At 40.2% G+C, this 15,323-nt stretch overlaps 1 protein-coding gene across 1 annotated transcript; it reads left to right on the top strand.

Annotated features, from left to right (window-relative positions):
* The first annotated feature begins 14,041 nt into the window (after positions 1-14,041).
* LOC147306480 (interferon alpha-inducible protein 27-like protein 1) lies at positions 14,042-14,821 on the top strand. Its single transcript, XM_086275881.1, has 4 exons — positions 14,042-14,069; positions 14,179-14,202; positions 14,269-14,412; positions 14,712-14,821. The coding sequence occupies exons 1-4, from the start codon at positions 14,045-14,047 to the stop codon at positions 14,819-14,821; spliced, it is 303 nt and encodes a 100-aa protein (XP_086132007.1). The 5' UTR covers positions 14,042-14,044.
* The last annotated feature ends 502 nt before the right edge of the window (positions 14,822-15,323 follow it).

Raw genomic sequence — 15,323 nt, 5'->3', positions numbered from 1 at the left:
TTAGAGCACTTCGCTCTCGCTCTGCAGGCCTACTTGTTGTTCCCAGAGTATTTAAATGTAGAATGGGAGGGAGAGCCTTCAGTTTTCAGGCCTCTCTACTGTGGAACCAGCTTCCAGTTTGGATTCAGGAGACAGACACTATCTCTACTTTTAAGATTAGGCTTCAAACTTTCCTTTTTGCTAAAGCATATAGTTAGGGCTGGATCAGGTGATCCTGAATACTCCCTTAGTTATGCTGCAATAGGTGTAGGCTGCCGGGGGATTCCCATGATGCATTGAGTTTTTCCTTTTCAGTTACTTTTCTCACTCAACATGTGTTAACAGACCTCTCTGCTGAATCACACTTGTTATTAATCTCTGTCTCTCTTCCACACCATGTCTTATCCTGTTTTCCTTCTCTCACCCCAACCTGTCACAGCAGATGGCCCCGCCCCTCCCTGAGCCTGGCTCTGCCGGAGGTTTCTTCCTGTTAAAAGGGAGTTTTTCCTTCCCACTGTCGCCAAAGTGCTTGCTCATAGGGGGTCATATGATTGTTGGGTATTTCTCTCTATGTATTATTGTAGGATCTATTCTACAATATAAAGCGCCATGAGGCGACTGTTGTTGTGATTTGGCAGTATATAAATAAAATTGAATTGAATTGAATAGATGACCTAGGGTTTAACCTTTGCATTGTTTTAAATAATTTAAAATAAGACAATGAAGTAATGAACATTTTAAATGCATTTTTTTTTTTAGCTGGTGTCATTTTTGTCTAAACAAACCGCAAAACTTCTGGAACAATGTTGTTTGGACAGGCGAGACCAAAGTGTTTTTTTCTGTCATGGAACAGTTCATGGAGGTCTGAGCAGAAACTTCACTATTGCCTTACAAATTGCTTCCTAATACTTTTTTTAAATATTAAAGCTTTTATGAATGTTTGACATGTAGCTATGTTTGTTATTTCTCTTGCTTATTTATTATTTATCCTACTTATTCTATTTACATTTGCACTTTTTAACTTCTGGTAGTTGTTCGTCATAATTGTGATGTCACACGACTGCAGTGACAACAGTAATGGAATGTGATGAAGCCTCACCCATGAAGAGTCCTCCTTTACATTCAGGAATCAAATGAATAAAGGATCAGGGCCTTTTCTTTCTTACTTCAAAACAAGTTCTGTACATTTAATTTGTCAGGGCAGGTTAGTTTGAATGACCTGTTTTTCCTTTTGTTGTATGTTCTGTTTGCTTAGGAGGAAACCTCTCCTTGCATTATTATGAATCAGCACAGTGCTGTGTGCTGCAAGCTGTGGTGCTCTAATGTCCTCATCTGCAGACTTATATTAAACACAGTATGATTAAAATTAAAAACAAGATTAAAAATCCCACTAAAGGTCATGTTAAGGTTCAAAATATTGGGGATGGAGACAAGAGAAAAAACCACAATAACAACACTGGTCCGGCCGGGTTGAGTCAAACGATGATTTAATGATCACACACGTGGGAGATGGACACTGATGCAGACAGCCTCAAAATCTCAAAATGGTGGAGCATTGCTCAAACTTTTATAACCTCTGGTGCCTCCACCTTATCATAAAAAGCCTAAACATTCACATGCTCTCTCTCACACAGCGCCTAAGCTACGACCTTGGCTCCCTGTTTATCTGCTCCTGCTGAAATGGGGCAGAAAACTCCAGCACACTCTGTTCTCTTCTACTCAGACAAATTAGACAATAACCTTCTGCGAACAGTATTTCTTATAACTCAGCAATATAATGCATCATAAAACAATATCATTCATTCACAACAAGTCAGCAATTTAATGTAATGCAAATCAGTTTAACTAATGCAATAGTTATCAGCTTCTTCTAATTCAGGAGAATAATGCAAACTAAAACTACATAATTCACAATCTTTAATTAGGGGTATAACATGGCATAAAATAATATCATAATTTTACAATTCCCCCTGATGAGGTCATTAGAATAATGACCTCACAAACACCCTGTAGCCCAGTGTGGCCGGGTTCATCTCTTCTCACTCCTGAGGTCCTTTGTCCCCCTGAGGGGCAAACCATATGTAAGATGACCTCTGTGTTTGCGCAAGTCAGGTGCAAGACAAACTATTACTACAAGGATAGCAGGTCCAGATGACACTCCCCTGTTCTCCCACAGCTTTATTTGGTGTTCCCTTATACCATTCAGACGTAGACTAGAACCTCTGTCCGAAGAGCTCTTAACCTTTATTTTATTGCTGCAGCTACCAGTGTCGTCCAGTTGGGTGATCCTCTGCTCTTAATTCTTCAACCTTAGGGGTTAGACAACCCTTCAGTCGTAACACAGATCAGGGGATTATTCTGCTCCGATTTCAAACAACGATCTGTGTATTCTCCAGAAAAAGGAACAGGAAGGTGTCCCCTTTTTGCCCAAAAGCCTCTCGAACTTCGTTGGTCTGGTGTTCCCGGATTTCCGCCAACCCCTTCATGGTTATTGCTGTGTTTATGGGATCCATCCTTTTGTGGTGACTAGCTGGAGCCCAAACGCCATGACCCTTGGACCCAGTTGATGTCTCGGCAGTCACTGTGTCTGACTCTGCTACGGAGGATCCTCGCATCTCTGTGACCTCGTCTGGTGTCTGTTCCTTTCTCTGTAAGAGACAGAAAACCAAAACACCTCTCTTCCTAACCCTAATAATCTAATGTTATTATCTACTGACCTTCTAGTGATTCAGAATTGGTCTAAAACATTCAGAATGTCCCAGGGACTTATTCTAATCATATCTTATGTGTGTGTAAGCATGTTTGCATTTAGCCCTCCGCACTCAAGGCATTTCTTACACTTTATCAGTCCGGACAGTCACGCCGAACGAAGCTTCTGACCTTCAAAAGGCCGAGTGCCAACTCGTTATAAGCACATTTGCAAGGTGTGTCTGAAAATTATTGAAACCCCTCTTTTTAACAAAAGACAAAAAATTAACAAATCTTCTAAACGCTATTCAGTTCATTTCAATGAGTAATGATTAAACATGAAAGTGATAGTTTATGCTTTTTCACTGATTCTCTAAAAGGTCCGTCTCCTCGGACCGCTATTAGCTTAAGCTTTACCATTCCTAAATTATTAAAGACACAAATGAAGTTATAAAATGTTCAAATAATCATGGTTTGATGTTAAAGCTCAACCTTCCCCCCCTTTTTTGACACATTCCAATGTGTCAAATCAACGGAGCTAGAACATTCAAAAAAAAGTTAGGCAGCTACAAAGTTTCCCAGACTCTTAAGGTGATCCGCGTGTAACGTTCTGACTCAGGTATTTAATATTTTAATAAATCTCGTTTAATTAACTGCCACTATTTAAAGACATAATTTAAGAAAAGATCACAAAGAATAACATGATATCAGTGTTTTGTAAGCGCGTGCGGCCCTCCATGCTCGAAGCCTTTCCCCTCAATAGATCAGTCAGACATTCGCGCTGACTGTAGCTTTTAACCCTTATTAACTTGAGCACAACTCTACAATGAGCAACAAGTTGCAATATGTATAAAAATGATCATGGTTACACCTGCAATGAAAAATTATATCATTATCCTAACACCTGTAAATGGAAGATTCATCAGAAGTTATAACAATCACAGGAACACAGATGTTAGTATAAGGTCAAAAGCTTCAATAAATGATCATCGATGCAATGCTTGTTGCATGATTCTCATACAATAATAATGCTGACATTGAAAATAACAGTATAACACCCCCTTTTGTCCCGTTTCACTTGACACCTAAACGTTTATAAATGCCTCTTTAATTCTTGATTTTATTTCCCCCTTTTCTCCCCTTACTGACCACAGCAGGGGGATCTTAGTTTTGAATCAGCCATGAATCCAGCTCACCTGATTCATCAGTGAGCTCCACCATCACTGGCGTCTGACAGGGTGGCGCTGCATACTCTTCCTTTAATATCACTATTTTCAACCTGTTAATGAGAGTGTTTAAACCTGAAGTCGACTACGTCCACAACAAGTCAATACAGCTGTAAATGTGGCCAATTATCAATCTATTACCAATCAATAACAACAGATAACTTCTATTTTATGCATGCTTTTAATCAACCACTCACCCAGAGGATCTCCAATCCCAGGAAATGCCTTCTCCTCCTTTAATGAGTCTGTCCTCCTTCCATGCCCTGGTAACTGGTCCATCCAGAGCCATATGATCTCAAATATACATACGACAAGCCAAACCACACCTTGGTCACACCAACCCCCTTTCCACCCCCAAGATGTCCAATGCCATCCTAGTATGGACTGTCAAAAGTGGCTTTAACGCTGACTGTTCTGACAATCCATTTTATAACGTTCCTGGTCAGATTTGCCAATCTCTGCACCAGAGTTTTAAACGTTTCGCCATTTTCATTAGGTTTTATCTTTTATTTAGTTTCGACTCCAGATTTTCAATTTTTTGCCAGTTGTAATTAGTTTTTACCAATTCTTTGCTAGTTTAGTCTAGTTTTTATTTTCTGAAAATCCTTAGTTTCAATTTAGTTCTATTTATGTTTTGCAAAAGTTAAGTGTAACAAAATCTCAGTTCCATCATATCAGTCATGCTCTTCTAATTATCCTTGGGTGTTGAGACTAATAACTATTAACTCTTGCCGCACCGAGTGTACCTAATTTTGGTTGAAGTCAATTGATAACCTTTTGAAGGCGATTGTTTCACACCTTTATTTAGATGTCCCAGTCCTGTTATCTCGGGATACATCACGCTGCCTTATCTGGGGTTAGCTATTTTCTTGGGATGCGAGTTAAGTGGGTGAGCTCTTCAACGAGGGGGAGCGTGCTCCCCCTGATGAGGTCTTCTAGGTAAGCTAGGTTAACCTTCTTGTGTGAGCTTTTCAAGTGCACTTTTAAGGTTTGTGGGATTTTTTGTTTTATAAATGTCCCTCAAGACCCCCTGATGACCCAGTAATTCATTTTTGCGCACTGTAGTACACATTTAGTTTTTTGCTTGTAGCTCTCATACTCTACTTGCCACTCCTCTAAGTCCTGATGTTTCTTAGAGAGGACAACAGTACCTTTAAAATTATGTCACATGTGTGGGGGTGTGGCCTTGCCAATTGTTTTTCCCACCTTTTCAAAATGGCTGGCGTGCCCACAAGCACATTTTATGGAAGAGAGAAAGGTAAGCTTGATATTTACATTTAAAATGTTTTGTTAAACTCAGATTTTTATTTTATTCAAAAAATAAACATCTGGTAAATAATTTCAGGGGTCTTTAAGAATTAGGCTCATTTACTTTCACAGGGAACATGACTAATTTATTAATGTGTGCTCTACACATTGGGACTTTATATTTATATTTATTTCACTTTTTCCTAATACCCAACTTTTGACAAAGGCGGAGAGAATTCTTAACACAATTATTAAGGGAGATTCAAACATAGATTTTTCAAAATATGAGAGGGTCAGGACCCACTAAAAGCCACAGAGAAGATTATCGAGATGCAGTGGCAGATGTAATAGAGAAAGACACAGGGCCACCTGAAATCTGTCGTCCTATCTGGTGCAAAACCAACATGTAGTAGAATCTGGAATTTTGATTTTGAGTTAAAAATAAAATATGGGTAAAATGCAGAAATCTTTTCCAGTAAAGTAAAAAAAATAAGTGTCGCAATTATAGTTGAATCCATAACACCTAATTGTTTCTACGAGATCACGTCGTTGCTGAGAGTTATCAGTGATCTCAATGTGTGAAAAGAACTCACAGTATCTGGGGTTTAAGCTCCTCTTGGCTGAGAAACCTGGGACAAACATGTGAACAAGACCTGAATAATACCAGTAATGAAGACTTCTCTCCAAAGATCAATAAAAGGAAGCCCCAATCTGATGAGAGTCTAGCAAAATATGGTTCACTCCACTTGCCTGAAATGGTTAGCAGTCCAAGGCATTTCAGTTGTAGAATGATTGGGTACCACAATGAAACAGATGTGAGATGAGGGAAGTGCCAAATGTTCCTTTGTGTCTCCAAATAAAATCAGTACTTCCTCAGATATCCTAAATAAATTGACTTTTGTGAAATAGACAGTTCAGTGCCATCACTTATTCCTAAACCAATAGTTTACAGCTAGTGAAGTGTCAGTGACTTCTGGGTTGGTCCCTGATCTTCATCTTATGAGATTGTTATTTTAATAACACTTGATTCATTTAAAAGAAAAAAGAAAAAAAAAAGAAAAAAGAAAAAACGAAAATATTTTCTCCCTGTTTTTTCTTATTCTCTGGGTCTCAGGAGGACATCATGTGCCTCTCCACTACAAGACTCTTGTTATGTCTACAAAACAGTCATATTAAAATCATCCTCAATTCTATTCTGGCGCTGTCTCCCGACTTTTCCTGACCTGATTCTGCGCGTGAACGGAGCAGCAACACAGACGACTCGACTAACGTACTACCTTAATTTCACTATAGCAGGGCACGCACACATCAATGCAACCAAACACATTTTGCTATAAATCTAGTTAATTTTAGTTAGTTTTGTGAACATTCAGTACAGTTTTAGTTAGTATTTCTTTTTTTTTTGATTTTATTACCGTTAACGCAAATTTTTCCACTTCTACTTTTCGTTATTTCATTTGTTGTCTTTAATAATAATAATCTCCTCTGCACCCTTGAATAAACACCATTAACATGATCAACCTTTTGCTGCTTGTTATTTCACCATGTTATTGAATCAAATACTTCATGCTTATGTGGTTTACGACATTATATGTATCTAAATCTCCACTTTGTGTCTAAATGTTTGAAGAATTTTTGAGGGTCAAATTTTGAGAATTTGACCATAGTGAAAGTTATGGCATTATCACCCCCTTTGGGGATTACCTGTTTCCAGTTTTGATGATATTCCTCCCCGTTCTTTATTTTTGCAAGTACCCCTCTTCGGTGGCGAGAAACTGTTGGTGTGATCAAGCGGGTGCTGTAAAAACAAAAGCTCAGGACAGAACAGTCACCAGTCATGTACTTCATTCAAAATTAACAAATATCAAGCTTCATATTGATCCTCTGAGTGTAATGGTACATTTTAATTTGCACTTCTAAAAACAATATTTTCTTTATTTTACTCTTGTTCTTGTGCAGCACCACCCCTCAGCACATGCCCCTGTTATTTTATCTTACTTTTAAATTGTTGACTACTTCAAGAGAGCGCCCAAAAGACGGGGACCAGTGTTTATCATTACATATCTCCATTTTGAGTGTGGCTGTCTATCATTCCCCTCTTATTCATAGACCTCGGTGGAGGGTTTTTTGTTTGTTTGTTTTTTTTTCTAAAATTAATTGACTCTCTATAGTGACCCACTATGGTTAATAATAACATGCTCAGTCATAAGTGGGATCAAACCTTTTCTTCACTTTAGCATTTAATATTCCCAACAATATAATGTAATACCTTAATTAAAACACAGCTACTAAAACACAATTTCCTTAATGCAAACATCAGTAGCTCAAAATTAGCAACCAAAGGGTTCAGTCTGCAGTTCACACTGCTGTGAAGCTACAGCTCTTTAGTCTCTGTCATTCTTCTGTTCTTGCAGACAAAACAAAGCAAAACAAAACATCCACCCTTCTTTTACAGGCTGGGTGAATTGTCTGTGGACATTCAATAATCCTAAAGTCAGCACCGTTTTTGTCTCAGTATCAAGTCAGTTAAACTTTTAGTCGTCAGTCCATGACTTTTAGTCGTCAGTCATATGCATACATCCACACACATTCATACCAAAAGTTGCTGATAATGGAGTCTCACGCGCAGCCTATTCGAGGCTCCATCACCAGCAAGATGACGTCATCATTTTAAAGGAAACAGCTCCTTGTTTGTTTTTCCTTCTTTGGACTGGATTGACTCGCTGCAATCCTTTTAGGCTTCAGGATCAGTGTCCCATATAAGTCAATTTTCTCCCAAGCTCATTATAATCATGGAGAAAAAATACTTTGCGACTGTTTTCAATAAGAATATTTTATAGCGCTTTAAAGTTCAATCTCTCAGGCCTGGATTAAAGAGCTGATTTGTTAAATCAGGAACTCACAAAATACCAAAATATCACCACCGGTGGATCACACCTCTCAGATGTTCTTATCTCAGTGCACTGTAACAAAAGCAAAAACAAACGTAAACAATAAAACACTCATATAATAACAGATACTGGGGCCCATTGCAAACATGTCCAAAGTTCAAACCATCTTTCTCTCTTTTAGAGAAAGAGAACAATCCAAACCTCACTGATAGAATCAACCTAGTGTCAAACAAAACCCAAAGATCAACCAAAACTCCTTTTTGCACCAACAAAACATGTTGGATTTACTTGACTCAATAGTGGACACTAGTTACACCCCAACTCTTTACCTTGGCAAAAACGTAGACAACTAAGTTGAATCAACACAACCTTTTCATAATCTCTTCGAAATAAAACTCACACCATTCATTCATCATTTTCGCTCTGTACCACTGCTCCTTGTTAGACTGTGTGAAGCACAGTAAACAATTCAGTGGAGGCTTTGAGCCATAAACAGACATCACGCACAGACATTGTTTTCATTATCAAAGTGCTTCAGACCATGTCCTCTAAATCTACACAAATGCCCTCTGCGTGGCATGAAATACATTTAAGCAATAAATAATCAATCAGTTCTTGCTGTTGTAACCAACTCCGTATTTGGATGTTTGTGTGCAGCATTTGTTAGTAAAGCATTCTTCATTGCATCAGCGTGTGTGTGTGTGGATCACTTCTCAGTTCATTGAATCAACATTTTAATTTGTGTGTGTGTGTGTCATTTCTCCCTCAATCAACGAGTGCATATGTTCATATGTATGTTTCTTTTCACTCTGAGTCGGTGCATGTAGATGTGTGTGTTTGTGTGGGTGTTTGTGTTCATCACTTTCCTGTTGTAGTGTTCTGGGTAAACCACGGCCTGAAGCGTGCCCTGGGTCCTGCCCTCCTCCTTTTCAGTCTGTTTGCATCCATTGGTGCTGCTGCTCAGAGTTCTGTCCATACTGGTTCTGGCCCCAATTGAGGCAGTCCTTTTCTCCAGTGTCCAGCATCTTCTCCTTATTTCGCTCCTCCTTAACTTGACCCTTTTGCTTCGGTCTTCCTTCAGGGTTTTGATACGCAGCTCAATTGTCTGGATGTCCGTTTGTTGCTTGCAGAAGTGCGACTGCTGTCCGTTTGTTTGCAGGTGGAACGGCTGACATCCAGAAGGTGTATAGGAGAGTCTGCAGCTTCCACCTCCCCAGTGGAAGACCTCAATCTTTGTTCTGTTAGTTTTACACAGGCCTCAAGGCTCTCTGGGATCCCTTCTTGCACTCTCAAGCCCACGGCTGAGGTCGTAGTCGTGGTCCCATTCCACGGGAATGGAGTCCATGGTTGTTTGGGTGTCTCGGCCCGAGCGTTCAGTCCAGAGCTGGGCAGCCCAGGACGCTGAGCGATCGGAGGACGGCAGAGGCGACAGGAAGCCATCCCCCTAACGTTCGCTCCATAGCAGACCGGACAAATCACACTGCTCATCTAGCTCCAGGATGCTCCGGCCTGATTTCAAGTCCGGTGTCTTGGACTCCAAGCCTGATGGGTTCGATTTTCAGCTAGCTCCTCCTGGGCCATGCTCAGTTTCTGCTCTGATGCCTCGAGGTCTTATTGAGGGCAGAAACCTCAGAGTCTTTTCCGTAGAAATCAGATTTAAGTCCATTGATGTTTTCCTTGCTTTGCTCCACGGCCTTTTGCGGCTCTGCTGTTCGGCTCTTCTCAGAGGTCAGCTCCTGGCCGAGCCCCGACACCTGTGCCTTCAGCTTATTTTCTCCTGGTGTTTTGTCCATTCTGAGGTGACCTCAGTTACTCCTCCTGTCCCTGGCACGCCCTTTTTGCTGCCCGATGGTCATTGTTGGTCCGTCACTGTCCTGCACAGTTTTAATGCAGAGTGGTTAAGGTCAGCATGGTTTTGCTCGGCCTCACTTTTCATCTGGGCTTGATGGGCGTCTCGTCACAGCTCTGTCAGCTGAAGCTGTCTTTTTCCATATGGCAAGAATGTAAAGAGTGTGTGAGAGGGGTGTGTCCAATCAGGCACAATGCTGGTGGCTTTGCGAGTGCCTCGTTTTCCAAATCCAGATGTTTCTTTGTCACGTACACAGCAACAGAGAGAACAGTCTGTTGTTGGGATGGCTGAGGTCTTTCACGATCTTCCTGGTCTTGGTCCAGCACCGCCTGCTGTAGATTGAGTGCAGGTCAGGGTGCTCGGAGCGGATGGTGCGCTCAGCTGATTGCACAACCCTCTGTAGTGCTTGTCTGTCCGGCATGGTGCTGTTCCCGAACCAGACAGTGATATAGCTGCTCAGGATGCTCTCAATAGTTCCTTTATATAAGGTGGTCAGAATCGGTGGTGGGAGCCGGGCCTTTCTCAGTCTTCTCAGAAAGAAAAGACGCTGACAGAAATCTCCCCGTGTAGTGAAACGGGCCTTGGATTACCGCTCTCCGTCTCTGCTGCATGAGATCATTTTCCTGCAGCACTGTTGACATTTTCAAGTTGTTGTTGCGGGTTCAGCTGCTTTAGCATTTAGTCAGGGTCACATCAAAGATGGTAGAGGAGAGAGCAAAGATGGTAGAGGGGAGAGCAGGAGTCCAGGGTCAGCCTCGGCTTTTCCGGGCCGACAAAGCAGCCTGTAATCAAGCATAAAGAGAAAAAACAAAACAAAACAAAAACAAAAACAAACGAACAGGAAAATCATGTTGTATTGGCTGTGTTACTCAGAGAGGGGAAAAACAACGGGACCAGGCCCTGTGTCAGCCTTCTCTCCCCCTTTTTTTTTTTTTTTTTTTTCTCACCATATAATCCTCTCATAACTCACCAAGCTGACAGGACAACACAGGTACATGTTAAAATTCTTAAGATCATGTTTAAAGCACAAAAATGGAATTTTCTTTCATTCAGTAATCACTTGTATTAATCAATCAGAAGAAAACATGTCACAGTTTGACTTTTATTAACCACTAAATTTGTCGTGTAATCACTGGTTGTGATTTTTTTTTTTTTTTTTTGAAGTTAAGTTGTTGTCCTGCAACCCAGAGGGTTTATTTGTTAGTAGTGGATAAACTTTATTGTGTGACGGCGGGTGTATGTTAAGTTTCACTGCTTTAAACTTGCTGGAAAATCTTCACGTGTTCATGGGTGTAAGCTGTTTCTTCATTGCGTGTATGTGCGTTTGTACATGGGCTAATTTAACGTTTTTTCTCAAACGAGGCATTTCTCTAGCACGTGCCTCTCTCTCACATTTCTCTGCTTGTGTGTGTTTTTGTTTCACCTTCTTGTTGTGATGCTCCAGGCGCCTTCCCAACCTCCAGAAGTCTGTTGGCCGCAATTTTATGTGTAAGACTTCTCTTAATTTCTCCTTTAATTCTCTGCTAGCTGCTGTCTTTTCCACAGCTGCTGATTCTTGCTGATTTTGTGTCCATTACTATAATTTTGCTTCGGCCGCCGTGCTTGTGGGGGCAGTTGGTCCAGCCCCATAGCCACCTGTATCAACACACTGAGAGATTTATTTAATATCATTTTCATCACTGTTAAATAGACTAGCAGGCAAGACGCCCACCTTTGCACTGCAGACTACATGCCAGTCTCCCAACACACTCCTCTCTGAGTTTCAGCTTTAAAACCCAACATCATTCACACCCTAGTCATTCAACACCTTATTTGTAGTATCATAATCAGCAAAATCAGCGTTTTACTTACAGGCATGTATCATTGTTTGCAAATCAAAATTATAAAACTCAAAAACACGCTAAACAGGAAGCAAAGTCCTCTGTGCGCGTCACAGCTCATTTGCATGTTCACACACCGTCTAAAAATAGCTCGCAGCGCTGCAGTGCGCTGTCGTCACACACAGGGTCACACAAAGCTCAGACAAAACTCTTCTATTTTATATTACAAAGACGTCTTATATTTACAATCACTGACAGGCCTGACAGATTCAGCACCTAACAAATTTCGACAAATTTAAGTTAACGGGTCCAACCGAAGAAAGCTTCACTTTTTTGTAATCAATTAACCAGTATCTGTTTCCTCCAGAACAGCCTATGGCCTGATTTCTAAAATCCCTAACTCAATTTAACTGTGTCCAAAAAAGCACATCACACCATTTAAACGGTGAGGAGATTCTAACTCCTAGCTTATTTCGGGATGCCCTGTACCCCACAGTTAAAGCCAAACTGAACTACCCCTGTTCGCCGACAGGTCAAGACCGCGCGTCCACGGCCAGGAGGGAGCGTAACCTCCGGGCTATGTGCTTCTTAGCATCTTCCAGTGCCGTCCTATAACAATTTTCACCTAAACAATTTTGACAAATTTTAACATATCAATTAAACAGTATCTGTTACCTCCAGAACAGTTTCTGACCTAATTTGTAAAACTATTAACCAGTCTCTGTTTCCTCCAGAACAGTTTCTGTCCTAATTTCCCTACCAAACTACCTGAGCCTTCAGCTCAATATCCAGGGACTCAAACCCAACATTATATCTGTTACCTCCAGAACAGTTTCATATTTCTTCAACTTCATTAAACATTCTTAAGCAACTTTAGCTGCATAACACACGGTGATTCTCATCAAAATCAAAACAGACACTCTACCAGTAATTTCAGTGAGTAGACTTTAATTTAGTCATATCCAATTTGGCACATTTTGGAAATAATTCAACAGGTAGTGCCTTACCTTTAGATAAGCCGGCTTTTGTCCACTCAAATCAGACCACTGGCTCGTGCCTGTCCGTTCGACAACCTCGGACCGTCCAAACTTTTAAATTCCACCCCAATACCACAGGACGAGCCCCCAAGCTGTTAAGGTTCAAAATATTGGGGATGGAGACAAGAGAAAAAACCACAATAACAACACTGGTCCGGCTGGGTTGAGTCAAACGATGATTTAATGATCACACACGTGGGAGATGGACACTGATGCAGACAGCCTCAAAATCTCAAAATGGTGGAGCATTGCTCAAACTTTTATAACCTCTGGTGCCTCCACCTTATAAAAAGCCTAAACATTCACATGCTCTCTCTCACACAGCGCCTAAGCTACGACCTTGGCTCCCTGTTTATCTGCTCCTGCTGAAATGGGGCAGAAAACTCCAGCACACTCTGTTCTCTTCTACTCAGACAAATTAGACAATAACCTTCTGCGAACAGTATTTCTTATAACTCAGCAATATAATGCATCATAAAACAATATCATTCATTCACAACAAGTCAGCAATTTAATGTAATGCAAATCAGTTTAACTAATGCAATAGTTATCAGCTTCTTCTAATTCAGGAGAATAATGCAAACTAAAACTACATAATTCACAATCTTTAATTAGGGGTATAACATGGCATAAAATAATATCATAATTTTACAGTCACTTTACTGTGCGTTCATTGTGATTTCAAGTGTACTCCGGGGTCTTTCACCTGAAGTTGACTGCTGTGCCACAGTTCAGCTAAGAAAAAAACACCTTGTGTTGATGTTTACTGAGGATGTTTAGTTTCCCTACAAAACTGTGTACAAAGACTCACAGTTTTGTAAGCAGGGATGCAAGAATACTGTACTCTGAGGAGCTCGAGTTATTGCATGCTAAGCAACATCAGGTATGAAACACCTGTGAAGCACAAAATAAAGAAATGATAGATTGCTTAATAATAACAAACTGTCACTTCTTGAGTCATACCTCTATTCTGGTTTTAAGGTTGTTATGAAAAATGTTAAAGATGCATTCATAAAAACTGTTTTTTATGTCATAGATTAATTTAAAAATAACAATTAGTCCAACTTTGCTTCATGCTGCATTTTTGTTGTATCATCTAGAGGCACTTTTTCCACTAACACACCACTCCTTATGGAACGTTTTCTTTATCTGAAGGTAGTTGAAAGTTTGATGATGTATAAACAAGGTGGAGTTTAAACTGGTTTTGTCACGTGAAATGGGGCATGTGGCAGGCACAGTTCAGGTTGAAACACATTTCCATATCTACACTTGAGCTCTTGGTGTCATCTGAGTTATTATTGAAAACATGGATGTCGACTTGGTAGAGATATGTGAGTCTATATATTCTTATAATGGTGTTATCCCTTCATATAATTGTGTTTGAATAATTATTACTTACTCATTACAACATTTTCTTTTCTTTTTATATTTCTTTGACAGGTAAGGCAGTCGTTACGATCACAGGTATGACATCACATTAACCACAACATAATTTGATAGAAAATCTTGACATATAACATTTTTATCTAGGAGGTGCTGCCACTGTGATTCTGACTCCTGCCATTCTGACTGCACTGGGGTTCACTTCAACTGGAATAGCAGCAGGCTCCATCGCTGCCAGACTGATGGCATATTTTGGTGCAGGAGGTCTAATAGCAATCTTACAGTCCTGGGGTGAGCTGGATGTCATGTTTCTCTCTCTCTCTCTCAATGTAAAACAAAACAAACAACAGACATTTTCTTATATTTTCTTAGGTAATACTTAATAGTAATATTTTAGTCCACTTTGGCTTTTGATGTTTATCTAAATTTCAAACATATGAAATGCTCTTTCTGGACACGTCTCTATTAATAAAGGTTCATGAGTAAAATAGTGTATGTAAATCTGGGGTTGGCGATGAAGAATAAAAGCTTTTCTCATGTTGAACGAGTATAACAAACAGCTAATGGTGTCTAATGTGATTTCGCTGTAGGTGCAGCAGGTCTTCCATGGGCTGTCACTGGATGGTTTGGCAGTGCTGGAGCCGCAGCAGGTTGGGTGCTCTCAACTGTGTGTAACATGACTGTGAAATATGAAGATTAACACATTGAATAAATACAAACTGGCCTACAAATGTTTCCTCCTGTTACAAATCTCAAAAACCTGATTTAAGAATTTTCTTTTTTATTATGTGTTTTGGACACTGATCAACAAGTCAGCTGGTAGAAAATGCCACACAAATGAACAGATTTAGTGTTACTGAGATGCTCAGTCATCTCTATGACTGAAATATCAGGAAGAAACTGTTACAGACCTGTTACACTGGTTTATTTCTGACTCCTCCCCCAAATCTGCTAACAGAACATAGATCAGGAACTAATCGCTATACAAATACAGGCCATTTACCATTTACCATTTTAATCCCAGTTACAGTCTTCGGAAACAGGGCTAGAGGGGTTTTTTTTGTTTTTTTTTTAAACACCACCACCCCCATACCTTTTGTCCTATCAGCCATAAAAGGCTGACAGGGTATTGTCACCCATGAGGTGATGTAGGAGTTTCAAATACCATGGGTGTATCTACTAAAAATCTAAGGGGAGTTTGC

This window comes from Aulonocara sp. 'chitande type north' Nkhata Bay, linkage group LG19, assembly GCF_057382095.1.
Source record: "Aulonocara sp. 'chitande type north' Nkhata Bay isolate Kocher_YH1m ecotype deep benthic linkage group LG19, A_spYH_male_GT1.1, whole genome shotgun sequence".
NCBI lineage: Eukaryota > Metazoa > Chordata > Actinopteri > Cichliformes > Cichlidae > Aulonocara > Aulonocara sp. 'chitande type north' Nkhata Bay.
This window is presented reverse-complemented; position numbering and strand designations above follow the sequence as displayed.

Excerpts from the sequence above, each read along its gene's own strand:
- LOC147306480 (XM_086275881.1), top strand. The coding sequence starts at position 14,045 with ATGGATGTCGACTTGGTAGAGATAT. Across the intron at positions 14,070-14,178 it reads TGTCGACTTGGTAGAGATAT|GTAAGGCAGTCGTTACGATC; the intron begins GTGAGTCTATAT and ends TTTCTTTGACAG. Across the intron at positions 14,203-14,268 it reads GGCAGTCGTTACGATCACAG|GAGGTGCTGCCACTGTGATT; the intron begins GTATGACATCAC and ends ATTTTTATCTAG.